This window comes from Peromyscus californicus, unplaced genomic scaffold (assembly GCF_007827085.1).
Source record: "Peromyscus californicus insignis strain IS unplaced genomic scaffold, ASM782708v3 Scaffold_3__1_contigs__length_106647218, whole genome shotgun sequence".
Classification (NCBI taxonomy): domain Eukaryota; kingdom Metazoa; phylum Chordata; class Mammalia; order Rodentia; family Cricetidae; genus Peromyscus; species Peromyscus californicus.
Window position 1 is genome coordinate 74,121,617 of NW_026294551.1, and position 14,413 is coordinate 74,136,029.

At 41.1% G+C, this 14,413-nt stretch overlaps 1 protein-coding gene across 1 annotated transcript; it reads right to left on the reverse strand.

Annotated features, from left to right (window-relative positions):
• Positions 1-12,994: 12,994 nt before the first annotated feature.
• LOC128122541 (olfactory receptor 56) lies at positions 12,995-13,942 on the reverse strand. The gene has a single exon (XM_052758194.1). The coding sequence runs from the start codon at positions 13,940-13,942 to the stop codon at positions 12,995-12,997; it is 948 nt and encodes a 315-aa protein (XP_052614154.1).
• Between the last annotated feature and the right edge of the window lie 471 nt (positions 13,943-14,413).

Here is a 14,413-nt window from a genome sequence, read left to right on the forward strand (position 1 = left end):
TGCCCACCACCCATTTTACAGAAAAATGGGCTTTTCTCATACTAAGACATTTGCAAGATGAAAGGGAGCGCACCACCCTGGCAATCCCAGCACTGGGAAAGTGAAGCAGTAAGACTGTAACTTTGAGGCAGCCTGTGCAAAGGAGACCCTGTCTCAGAAAATGATGCTAACAAAAGAGGTAGTGGAACACAGGCAGACAACATCAGACAAAGCTAGATGAGAATCTTAACTTAGGCTTAACTTGGGCAAGTGACTTAATCAAGACAAGGCCCATTTTCCACACTGTGAAAGTTAAATGACCATATAAAGTCATGTCCCCATTGTATGTCTTCAAATTTGTATTTATCAATGTCACTTCCCTTCATTCTCCCTAAAGCCTGTCAAAAGAGCATGGTATTCAAATGCAGTATCTTCTGATTTATCCCTCTGCTTTCCCCCATGTCCCTTGCCTCCCTTTGGCCGGTCATCTTCCTCCTTCAAATGTTAACCCTTCTGCTTTCATATCATATGTGTTCCACTTGCTTCTCTTCCCTCTCCCCTCATTTGCAACACGTTCTTCCCCTCTTGGGGTCCCCTTTCTACTTTAATCTAGAGAAGTGAGTGAGTGAGAAAGAGAAAGAGAAGAGAGAGAGAGAGAGAGAGAGAGAGAGAGAGAGAGAGAGAGAGAGAGCTATGTGAGAATGTGTGTTGCGTGAGGGAGTATGTGTGAGAGAGAAAGTGTGTGTGTGTGTGTGTGTGTGTGTGTGTGTGTGTGTGTGTGTGTGTGTGTTGAGAGAGAGAGAGAGAGAGAGAGAGAGAGAGAGAGAGAGAATTAAAAGTAGAGTCTGTGTGTGAAAGAAAACTTTGCAGCATTTAGCAGACCGGCATAAGTTGAAGCCAAACAAAATCCCAGCACAGAAGAGGGGAGGTAGACACAAAGTCCTGCTCCTAGCCAAGAAGCTATTCACAGATGAGAGCAGCTGGGAGTGGGAAAATCAGCTACCCTCAATGGAGTAACACCTAGGTATATCAACCACACTCCAGAGCAGTCCCCATGCTTACAACACCAACGCAAATTGGATGCCATACTTATTTTGTGAGCTTTTTCTTTTCTTTTAAAAGACATAAACAACATTAAGTGGGTGGGTGTGTGCATTGGTGGGAATTTGGGAAGAGCTGGGGGACAGAGAAGAATATGCTAAAAAAAATATAATGTATGTAATTCTGAATGAATAAATAAGAAAATATGGTGTGTTTGTCTTTCTGAACTTAGTTTATTTACTTAACATGTTGTTCTCCAGTTGATTTCAGTTTCATTTACATCTGAATAAAATTACGTTGTATGTATGTAGCACATTTACTTTGTCCAACCAGTTAGTGATAGGCATCTAGGCTTGTTCAGTTTCTTGGCTATTGTCAATACTGTAATGATGCAAACATGGGTGTAAAAGTGTGCCTGTGGTAGGTTGATTCAGTCCTTTAGGTACATACCCAGTAGAGGTATAGCTGCATCTTATGTAGTTTTATGAGGAACATCCATGCTAAGTTCCATAGTGACAGCATCATTTTACATCCTACCAGCACTGTATAGGGATCTCCTTTTCCCCACATCTTCACCAGCACTATATAGTGTTGGGGAATATTATTTTTAGGTGTGTTACTTTTGTTTATGTTGCTTTGGTTTAACTCTGTGAAGCTGTATTACTTGGCCTGTCTAGAACACCTGATGGTCTGAAATAAAGAACTGAACAGCCAATAGAAAGGCAGGAGAGAGAAATGGGTGGGGCTCGAAAGCAGAGAGGATATATAGAAGGAGAAATCTGGGAAGAGAAAAGAAGTAGCCAGAGAAGGAGGAGAACTCCAGGGGCCAGCCCCCCAGCTACACAGCAAGCTATGGAGTAAGAGTAAGATTTACAGAAGTAAGAGAATAGGAAAAGCCCAGAGGCAAAAGGTAGATGGGATAAATTAAGGAAAGCTGGGAAGAAACAAGGCAAGCTAGGTCCAGGCATTGATAATTAAGAATAAACCTCTGTGTATGATTTATTTGGGAGCTGCGTGGCAGTCCCTCCCAAAGAGTAAAAAATCAATAACAACATTTTGATGTACCAATGTGGTGCTTGTATTTTCATAGGGCCTAAGAAAGCTTTTTAAAAAGCTGGGGAGGGGGATACGGCTCCTTTAAGAGTTTCTGCTGCACAGTTTCTACCAGACAAGAGAGCCCTTGAACAGCTAGTAAGTTAAGCAGGAACAAAAAAAAACCTAAGTAAAAATGCCTGCCACAGTGCAAGCATCAGCATTCTAGAGCTCTAGGAAGGTTGAATGTAGTTCTCAGCATGAACCTCTGACCGGTTAGTGAGCTTTCAGCTTGGCTTCCTCCAAACAGAGAATTGGGAGGAGCCAGCTGCCAAAGCCACGCAGAGAGGTCCATGCAGCTTAGCAGTTTAAATATTTGCTCATATGGTCAAAACAGGCTAAAAGACATGCAGTAAAAACAAGTTCAGATGGAAAAACCTCTAAACAAGTTATAGTGTGTTTAAGAATATACATAGGCATAAGAAAAGAAAAAAAAGGGTATAGTCATAGAAAAAAATTAATAGTTTAAAAATAAGTAAAGTCTTTAAAGAGATAAATAAAGTAAAATATAAAAGAATAAGTCATGTAGATATGGGAAATATACAGGGAGTCTGGGTGCTGTATGTTATTGTGTTGATTTTGAATTTTTTTTTTTTTTTTTGATTGTTGAGAAGCAAAAGACAGCTGCTAGGACACATGGGATTGTGAACAGGACTGCAAAATTGAGCCAACCTAGATGTTTTAGGAATGCCTTAACTTTAAAAAGAAGTCAAAAAATATATTTGTCAAATGGAAATCAAAAATGCTTTAGAGTTTTGAGAGGCTATGGATTCCTTCAGGGTTAATATGGATCAGATTTAATCAGGGGAGACCTCTTGAATTCTGACAGGTGATATATATCAGCAAAGGTTACTGCTGGTCTTCCCAGGACTTGGTCATTATCTCAAAATTTTCTCAGGGACCCTAAAGATACTTCTTCCACAGACAACAGGAAGCAATATTGAGAAAACTATGCCCACATTCCCAAGAGTTGGGAGTATGGGTAGTTTTTGGTTGTTTGGTAGGTTATAGACATTTGTTACCATCTAGGGGAATATAGAATAATGATACAAATTTAAATTTATTTTTGTTATACTGTATATATGTTTCTACTCTTGTTTAAAGGATTTTTGTATATTGATACAAATTAAGGTTGTTTTTGTTACCACATATTGCTATGTGTTTCTACTCTTGTTTAAAGTATTGTATCTATGCAGTTTATTTTAAAATATAAAGCAAAGTATAGCTCGAGAGTTTCTCTTTGGTTCCTGCCAAGCCCCTGCAGTCCTGCAGCCCACTTATAAAATAATCACTCAGAAGCTTATATTACCTATAAACTGTATGGCCATGATAGACTTCTTGCTATCTAGTTCTTATGTCTTAAATTAACCTATTTCTATAAATCTATACCTTGCCATGTGGCTCGTGGCTTACCAGTATCTTACATGTTGCTTCTCATGGCAGTGTCTGGCAGTGTCTACGGACCCAGCCTTCCTGTTCCCTGAATTCTCCTCTCTCTTTGTCCCGCCTATACTTCCTGCCTGGCTACTGGCCAATCAGCACTTTATTTATTAACCGATCAGAGCAACACAGTCACAGCATAGAGAACATCCCACAGCAGAAAAGTTCTAGTTTTTGAAAGCTATTATTATAAATTATATAGGACAACCAATAAACATAGGTCAGTAGTCATTTATAACAATCAAATTTGTAGATATGTTAGGTTTATTTTCTAGGTTAAATAGATATATTTTAGATAGATGGTCTTCAAATACTCCAAAGACCCATAGAATATGGCATTTAAAATGTTTTGTTATCACCCTTTACTATAGCCACAAATGACATAAAATACCTTGGGGTAACACTAACCAAGCAAGTGAAGGACCTATATGACAAGAACTTTAAGTCCCTGAAAAAAGAAATTGAAGAAGGTGTCAGAAAATGGAAAGATCTCCCATGCTCATGGATAGGCAGGACTAACATAGTAAAAATGGCAATCTTACCAAAAGCAATCTACAGATTCAATGCAATCCCCATCAAAATACCAACACAATTCTTCACAGACCTGGAAAGAATAATACTCAACTTCATATGGAAAAACAAAAAACCCAGGATAGCCAAAGGAATCCTGTACAATAACACAACTTCTGGAGGCATCACGATCCCTGACTTCAAGCTCTACTATAGAGCTACAGTAATAAAAACAGCTTGGTACTGGCATAAAAACCGACATGTGGACCAATGGAATCGAATTGAAGACCCTGACATTAATCCGCACACCTATGAACATATAATTTTTGACAAAGAAGCCAGAAGTGTACAATGGAAAAAAGAAAGCATCTTCAACAAATGGTGCTGGAATAACTGGATATCAACATGTAGAAGGCTGCAAATAGATTCATATCTATCACCATGCACAAAACTTAAGTCCAGTGGATCAAGGACCTCAACATAAATCCAGCTACTCTGAACCTGCTAGAAGAGAAAGTAGGAAGTAGTCTTGAACGCATTGGCATAAGAGACCACTTCCTAAATAGAACACCAGTAGCACAGACTCTGAGAGAAACAATCAATCAATGGGACCTCTTGAAACTGAGAAGCTTTTGTAGAGCAAAGGATACGGTCAACAAGGCAAAGCGACAGCCTACAGAATGGGAAAAGATCTTCACCAACCCCACATCTGACAGAGGACTGATATCCAGAGTATATAAGGAACTCAAGAAATTAGACATCAAAATGCCCAACAGTCCAATTAAGAAATCGGCTTTAGAACTAAACACAGAATTCTCAACAGAGGAAACTCAAATGGCCGAAAGACATTTAAGGAATTGCTCAACATCCCTAATCATCAGGGAAATGCAAATCAAAACAACTCTGAGATACCACCTTACGCCTGTCAGAATGGCTAAGATCAAAAACACTGAAGACACCTTATGCTGGAGAGGATGTGGAGCTAGGGGAACTCTCCTCCACTGCTGGTGGGAATGCAAGCTTGTACAACCACTTTGGAAATCAATATGGTGCTTTCTTAGAAAATTGGGAATTCATCTCCCCCAAGATCCAGCTATACCACTCTTGGGCATATACCCAAGGAATGCTCAACCACACCATAAGAGCACTTGTTCATCTATGTTCATATCAGCATTGTTTGTAATAGCCAGAACATGGAAACAACCTAGATGCCCTTCAACTGAAGAATGGATAAACAAAATGTGGTACATATACACAATGGAATACTACTCAGCAGAGAAAAACAATGACATCATGAGGTTTGCAGACAAATGGATGGATCTAGAAAAAATCATCCTGAGTGAGGTAACTCAGATTCAGAAAGACAAACATGGTATGTACTCACTCATAGCAGGATACTAGACATGAAACAAGGATGACTTGTCTGCTACTCACATCACCAGGGAGGCTACCTGGAAAACAGGACCCCAAGAAAGACACAGGGATCATCCAATGACAGAGAAATGGAATGAGATCTACATGAACAGCCTGGACATGAGTGGGGGTAGTGAAAGGCGAGGGTCGAGGGAAAGAGAGCTTGGGGGAGCGGGAGATCCCAGCTGGATCAACAACAGAGAGGGAGAACAAGGAATAGGAGACCATGGTAAATGAAGACCACATGAGAATAGGAAGAAGCAAAGTGCTAGAGAGGCCCACAGAAATCCACAAAGATACCCACACAACAGACTGCTGGCAATGGTCGAGAGACAGCCCGAACTGACCTACTCTGGTGATGAGATGGGCAAACACCCTAATTGTTGTGCTAGAAACCTCATCCAACTACTGAGGGATCTGGATGCAGAGATCCATGACTAGGCCCTGGGTGGATCTCTGGGAGTCCAATTAGCGAGAATGAGGAGGGTTTATATGAGCGAGAATTGTTGAGACCAAGGTTGGATAAAGCACAGGGACAAATAGCCAAACGAATGGAAACACATGAACTATGAACCAATGGCTGAGGGGTCCCCACTGGATCAGGCCCTCCGAATGGGTGAGACAGTTGATTGGCTTGATCTGTTTGGGAGGCATCCAAGCAGTGGGACCGGGTCCTGTGCTCATTGCATGAGTTGGCTGTTTGAAACCTGGGGCCTATGCAGGATTGTTTGGCTCGGCCTGGGAGGAGGGGACTAGACCTACCTGGACTGAGTCTACCAGGTTGACCTCAGTCTGTGGGGAAGGCTTTGCCCTGGAGGAGATGGGAATGGGGGGGGGGGGGGTTGGGGGGAAGGTGAGGGGGACGGGAGGGGGGAGAACAAGGGAATCCGTGGCCGATATGTAGAACTGAATTGTATTGCAAAATAAATTAAAATAAATAAATAAAAAAAAACATTAAATAAGCAATTTTAAAAAAAATAAAAAAAAATAAAATGTTTTGTTAATTTAAAGTTTTTCCTAACAATGAGACACATCTGCTCCTGGCAGCACCAATTTACTTCAAAGATGATGGGTGTTGAAGAAACTCCTTATGGAGTTTGCTTTCACTGTGGCAAAGTTAGGCACTGGGCAAAGAAACTGCTCTTGCCTTTGACCGCCGACAATGTGCTGTGCAGACTGGACATGCAGGATACACAGGAAAGTGACTGCTGAACTTTGCCAAAACAAGGCAGGACAATCCTTCAAATTTCCTGCTTCACTGAAAAGTTTGCCAGATATTTTGGGTCCATAGACTGAAGATGGATGCCCCCCAACTTTGCAGAGGAACTGTGGACCACTGTCCAGGCAGCCAAATGTCTCTGTTGTTAAATAATATTACATCCTTCTGGGTCTATGATGGAGTTGAAGACTAGATAGTTACAGTTTCAGTTTTCTTTAGTTATGATAGAGAGTAATTAGGTATAAAACTTTAGAGTCATTAAGATAAGATAGGTAATGGAGTATTTTCTTTTAATTTGCCAGACACAAAGGAACTGGAATTCATTACATTATAAATATAATCTTTACTTGGTAATTGTTCTTATTGAGTACAGTCTTATGTTAAAGTTAAAATATTTCATTTTTTTATTTAGACAAAAAGGGGTAAATGTTGGAGAATATTATTTTAAGGTGTGTTACTTTTGTTTATGTTGAATTGGTTTAACTCTGTGAAGCTGTGTTACTGTGCCTGTCTAGAACACCTGATGGCCTAATAAAAAAGTGAATGGCCAATAGCAAGACAGGAGAAAGGATAGGCAGGACTGGCAGGCAGAGAGGATATATAGAAGGAGAAATCTGGGAGGAGAAAAGAAGAAGCAGTCAGAGAAGAAGGAGAACTCCAGGAACCAGCTACCCAGCTACACAGCAAGCCATGGAGTAAGAGTAAGGTTTACAGAACTAAGAGAATAGGAAAATCCCAGAAGCAAAAGGTAGATGGAATAAGCTAAGGAAAGCTGGCAAGAAACAAGTCAAGCTAAGGCCTTACCAGCACTGTATAGGGATTTCCTTTCCCCACATCCTCACCAGCACTATAAAGGGATCTCCTTTTCCCCACATCCCCACCAGCACTGTATAGGGATCTTTCCCCACATCCTCACCAGCACCTATTGTTATTTGCTTTCTTGATGGTGCTCACCCTGACTGGAGAGAGCTGAAATCCCGGTGAAGTTTCAATTTGCATTTTTTGATGACTAAGAATGTTGAACCCTTTCTCAAATACATATTGGCCATTTTTATTTCTTCTTTGGAGAGCTGTTTGGGCCAGTTCATTGGGCCAGTTATTAATTGGATGATTTGGATTTTTGTGTGCTTCATTTTAGGAGTTCCTTATATAGTCAGGATATTAATCCCCTGTCTGATGTACAATTAGCAAAGTTTTTTTAGGCCATTTCTTTTTATTTCAGTTTCTTTTTTATTTCAAATACATATTTGGGGAGGGTGTACACACAACTACAGGTATTCGTGGAGGCTATAAGAAGGCATCAGCTCCCCTGAGGCTAGAGTTCTAGGTACTTAGGAGCTTCCCAATGTGGGTGCTGAGAACTGAACTCTGATCCTCAAGAGTAGCAAGAGTTCTTAACTACTGGGCCATCTTTCTAGCCCCTCAGTTGTTTTTTTCCTCTAACAATTGTTTCCTGTACTGTACGGAAGCTGTTCTCCTATTTGTGTTCTCCTATTTGTCAGTTGGATTGTATCTGTGCTTTTGGAAGCCTTTTTAGAAAGTGCTTCCACATGCTGTATCTCAACACATTCCTTCTCTGCTTTTCTCTAGCCATGTCAGAGTTTGAGGGCTTATGTCAAGAGTTTTGACTTGATTCAGTGAGAGAAATGGACCTAGTATCATTCCACTATATGAGGATACCGATTTTCCCAGCACCATCTATTAAAGGAACTGTGGTTGAGCCATATGTGACCAGGCCCATACCTGTAATCCCAGAGCTGTGGAGGGAAGATTTCCAGGGCTTACTGATTGCCAGTGCCTATCTTCCACTTCGGTGAGATACCCTGCCACAAAGGGATACAGTGGGGAGTGACAGGACACTCAGCATCTTTCTCTGGTCATTTCATGAATGCACAGGTGCACATATAAAATACAGAGGGAGAGAGAGAGAGAGAGAGAGAGAGAGAGAGAGAGAGAGAGAGAGAGAGAGAGAGAGAGAAGGGGGGAGGGGAGAGAAGGGGGGAGGGGAGAGACAGAGATCATGAGAAGTCATTTTTTCCCAATGTATTTTTGACACTTCTGTCAAAAATTGGGTGGCTGCAGCTGTGTGGGTTTATTTCTGGATCTTCTAGTCTGTTGGTCTACATGTCTGATTTTGTGCTAAAACCATGCAGTTTTTGTCAGTATGGCCCTGTAGCATAGTTTAAGATCAGGCACTGTAACCACTCCTGTATTGCTCTCTGTGCTGAATAATGTTTGGGATATTTGGAGTCTTTTGTGATTCTCTGTGAATTTTAGGATTATTTTCTCTAGTTCTATGAAAAGTACTTGGAAATTTTTTTTTTTTTTTTTGGTTTTTCGAGACAGGGTTTCTCTGTGTAGCTTTGCGCCTTTCCTGGAACTCACTTGGTAGCCCAGGCTGGCCTCAAACTCACAGAGATCTGCCTGGCTCTGCCTCCCGAGTGCTGGGATTAAAGGCGTGCGCCACCACCGCCCGGCAAGTACTTGGAATTTTGGTGGGGGTTACATTGAACCAATGGGCTGATTTTGGTAAAAAAAAAAAAAAAAAAACAAAAAAAACCCACTTTTTCATAACACTAATTCCACCAATCCATGAGCATAGGAAATCTTTACATCTCTAGCATCTTCTTTAATTTTTTTCAGTGTTTTAAGGCTTTAATTGTAGTAGTCTTTTGCTTCCTTTAGGTTAAATTTATTCCTACTTTTTGTGTATATATTAGCATGCCTGCATACGCGTGAGTGTGAGCAAGTGTGTGTGAAACTGGGTCTTCCTCAGTCACTCGCCACCCTATTTTATGAGACAATGTCTCTCACTGAAAGTAAAACTCCCTGATTCAAAAACAAACAAACAAAGAAACAAACAAACAGCTCTCTGATTCAGCTAGTCCAACTGACCTGTAAGCTCCAAGACCCTGTCAGTCTCCACCTCCCCAGCCCATGGATTACAGATGAGTGTGGGGGGGAGGTGTCCAGATTTTTATGTGTGTGATGGGGGTCCAAACACACAGCAAGTAGTTTCTTAAGGAAGCCATCTCCCCAGCCCCTGTTTTTTTAAAGCTGTTGTAAGTGGAATTCCTCCAGCCCTTCCTCCACCCCAATTTCTTTCTTGGCAAGTTTGTTATTGGTGTGTAGAAAAGCTAGATTTTTGTATACCAGTTTTGTACCCTGTCACTCTGTTGGAAGTGGTTTTCAGATTAAAGGGTTTTCTGGTGGAGTCAGTAGAGCCTTTTAATCATATGATCTGCAAGCAGAGATGCTCTGCTTTCTTTCTTTCCTGGTTGTATCTGTTTCTCTCTTTCTCCTGTTCCTGCTCTAATGTTTACAGCACTAGAACAGCAGTGATGGTGGCCATGTTGTTTCATTCCTGGCTTTAGAGGAAATGCATTCAGTTTGTCATTGCTTAGCTGGTGTGTGTGTGTGTGTGTCTGTGTGTGTGTGTGTCTGTGTGTGTCTGTGTCTGTGTGTGTGTGTGCGCACACGCGCGCGTGTGTGTGGGCAGGGGTCGGGGGGCTTTATTACATTGAAGCATGTCCCTGCTCATCTGGTGACTTCAGGGATTTGATTATGAAAGAATGTTGAACTTTGTCAAAGGCCCGTTTCTGTGTCTGTTGGGACAATTGTTGATTTCTCTCCTTAATTCTATTTACATGCTGTATTACATTTACTGATTTGCTCATGTTGAACCAACATTGCATCTGTGGGATGAAATCAGCTTGGTCATGGTGTATGATTTTTTTCCATTTAAATTTTTTATCTTTAAATTTTGGTATATGAATACTGTATTCACTTAATTTCTGCCCCTCCCTATTATTTCTCAAATTGCTCCCATGTCCTCCCACTCCTAAAATTCATGATCTCTTTGTCTTTAGTTATTATTGTTACATGTATGTACAAATTGCATATCTCTCTATATATAGATATATATTTATAGATACGCGCGCGCGCGCACACACACACACACACACACACACACACACACATGTATTTCCTACTGAACCCATTTAGTGTTATGCCTCTATACATGTGTTTAGGACTGACACTTAGAATTGCATAACCTATCAGGGAGCTCACCCTGAAAAAAGACATTTATTCTCCCACTCTCAGCAGCCATTGGTTGACTCAAGCTCTTCATCTAGGGGTGAGGCATTGTGAAATTTCCTCAGCCACATTAGCATGTCAAGTGACATTGTCACTATGCTGGGCTTGTTTACAGTAGCAGGAATCCTGGTTCTCTAGCTCTCATAATCTATCCTCTCCCTCTTCCATGACTTTTCCTGAACATTGGGTGTCGGAGTTGCCTTATAGATTATGTGGAGCTGGGCACCCATAGTCACTTATTCTCTGAATTTTGACCAGCTGTGGATCTCCCTAATAGGCTCCATCTGCTGCAGAAAAGAAGCTTCTCTGATGAGGAATGAGAGCTATACTCATTTGTGGGCATACAGATAAATATTTAAGTTCGGTTAGAAATTTTATTGAGGGCTGGGCATGGTGGCACACGCCTTTAATCCCAATACTCAGGAGGCAAAGGCAGACAGAGCTCTGTGCCTTTGAGGTCAGCTTTGTCTATATGGCGAGTACCAGGTCAGCCAGGGCAGCATAGTAAGACCTTGTCTCAACAACTTCATATTGGTTTAGGAAAATGGCAGTAGCAGGCTCTCCTCTTGAGTCGGACCTTTCCCATAGTTGTTGGCTAGGTTTACAGTCAAGATGTGAAATCTGTCCTATTGAGCATTCCATAGTCCAGTTAGACACCCAAGATAAAAGTATACCATTTAGCTAAACAAAGAGATTTCCAATATTTACAGATTGACATATATGATGTTGTTAAGACGACAAAACTACTCAAAGTATAGTTTTGTCAAATCCAATGCAATTGCTATCAAAAAATTTTTAAATGGAAAAATCAGTTCTTAAATTTATGGAAAACTTCAGAAGTCTAATAGCAAAATAATATCGAATAAGATCAAAGTTGGAGGATTCACGGTCCCCAGTTTCAAAATACAATATCCAACAGTGGTATGGCAGTAATCAAAACAATTCAGTATTGGCATAAAGATGGATAGAAAGAAAACAGGAAGTGAACTTAGAGTTCAGAAATAAACCCACATATTCATGACGCACTGACTTTTGGCAAGGATGCTAATGTCATTCAGTGGAGGAAGAAGTCTGCATTTTCAACAAACATTAGAACAATTGGATATCCATACACATGAAAAAAAGGATGAAGTTCAACCTCTACATGGCATGATCTGCACAATGAACTGAACGTAAATCAATGAACTGACTATAAGACTGGAAGCAATACATTTTTAAAATGTGGATGTCAGTAATCATGACCTTGAATTTGACAATGGAGTCTCAGTTATGGTGTCAAAGCCACAGCAAAAGAAAAAATACATAAATTGAACTTTATAAAAATCCTAAAAACTTTTGTACATCAATATTACTATTCCAAAGAAAAAAGACAACCTAGGGAATGGGAGACAATATCTGCACCTCACATGTCTTGTAAGGTCACAGTCTCTGCAGCAGACAAAGAACTCTAACTCATGAAAAAATTGAAACTCAACTTAAAAATGGGCAAAGGACTCAAATAAGCAAATATCCCAAATTTTAAAAGACATGCCCACTCATGTTCTTGTAAATTACATTTATTTTTTTTTTCTCTGTATGTATGTCAAGTCCATGTGTGTCCTGGAATGCGTGTGAAGGTCAGAGGACACCTCATGGGAGTTGGTTCTCCTCTTCCAGTGGGGGTCCTGGGATCAGACTCAGGTGGTCAGGCCTGGTGGAAGAAACTTTTACCTGCTGACCCATCTCACTGGCCCCTAACCAAAAATTTAAAGGGCAGTTTCTAAAGCCTCTACTAGAACACAGAGAGGAAGCTAAAACTATTCAAGTATTATAGAAACTCAGTTCCTACCATCTGGAAACTTCCCATTTAAGATACCCACATTTCTTATCCTGAATTATCTATCAAATAATACAGACTGGAATAAGACAATCCCAGTCCTTAGCAAGCACTCAATAAAAGGCAACTGCTACCAAGAATAATTAAGAAATAAAGTAAATTTTATTGAAGGATGTTATAAACAGCCAATAATAACAATAATAGTGAAGCAATGCTCCTTTGTAAAGTTTTCAATTCATGTAAAGGGGTCCCTACAAAATCCCTGTGAGAGGTCCAGTGTCATGAGTCTCCTTTATCGATAAGGAAACAGAGATTAACGAAACAAAGATGACTTACCAATGATATGCAAGCAGCAGGTAACACAGCCAAGCACTAGACCATAATTTTCAGTGCTGGCTGCCAATCCTACAGCGGTCCAGCCCTTTCCGCAGTGCTCCCATCACCTCCCTGTTTCTCAAGCTATAAATGAGAGGATTGAGCATAGGAGTAAGAACTGTATAGAAGATAGAGACGATTTTGTCATGGCTGGGAGCCCGATATCGCCTTGGCCTCAGGTAGATGAACATGGCTGCCCCGTAGAAGAGAGACACAGCGGTCAGGTGGGAAGAACAGGTGGCCAGGGCCTTTTTCCGGGATTGAGCAGAGTGCATACGGAGCACGGCCCCCAAGATGCGAGCATAGGAAGCCACAATGATGGAGAAGGGAAGGAGCAGCATGAAGACACAGCAAGCAAAGAGCAAGGTGTCAAAAAGCGATGTGTCTGCACAGGCCAGCTTCAGTAAAGCTGGCACCTCACAGAAAAAGTGATCTACATACCTTGAGCCACAGTAGGGCAGGCTCATGGCTGCCACCATCTGAATTATTCCATCAAGGATCCCAAAAGCCCAGGAGCTCCCAGCAATCTGGAGACAGACCCTTTGACTCATAAGAATGGGATAGTGAAGTGGGTGGCTAATGGCCATGTAGCGATCATAAGCCATGAGTCCCAACAAGAGTCCCTCAGATCCCACAAGAGAGACAAAAAATCCAATTTGTACACCACAACCTGCAAAGGAGATGAACTTCCTGCCAGACAGGAAGTTGGCTGCCATTTTTGGCACAATGTTACAGACCAACATGAGGTCCATGAGGGAGAGCTGACTGAGGAAGAAGTACATGGGAGTGTGAAGTCGGGAGTCAGTGTAGATGAGGAGGATGAGGAGCACATTCCCACAGAGTGCCACTGTGAAGACCACCATAACTGCAGAGAAGAGGACCAGGTCAGTCTGGCTCTGGGAGAAGATACCTAAGAGGATGAACCCATCTATAGATGAGGCATTCTGCCATATTCCCATGGCTCAGTGATTCACAGTCACCTGAAAATAGACACAGAGAAGGTCTGAGACAGAGCTGTCATGTCTTTGTTTCCGAATTCTTCCTCTTCAGTTAGATACAGCTTTTATCTGTAAAAGCTGGTCTGATGTAAAACATTGTTTAATTATGTTTGCTTTGCAATACACAGAGCAATGGCCTTTCATATGCCACAACACTTCACTAGTTCAAAGAACTGTATTACATGTCAATATTGTATACATCTATACCAAGAACAATAGAATCTACATTTTATGAGTCACAAAACTATTGGACAATCCTTCAGCCAGCAATATCTTGGCTTTGCTATACAGCACTGGCTTTAAATAGCTGGGGTCACACTTTAACACTACTGAGACTATTTCCTATGCAAAAGAAAACTAATATATTATAAGGGAAGATGATAGGGTCTTGCCCTAAACCCCAAGGTAGCCAGGGAACTCACCGTGTAGCCT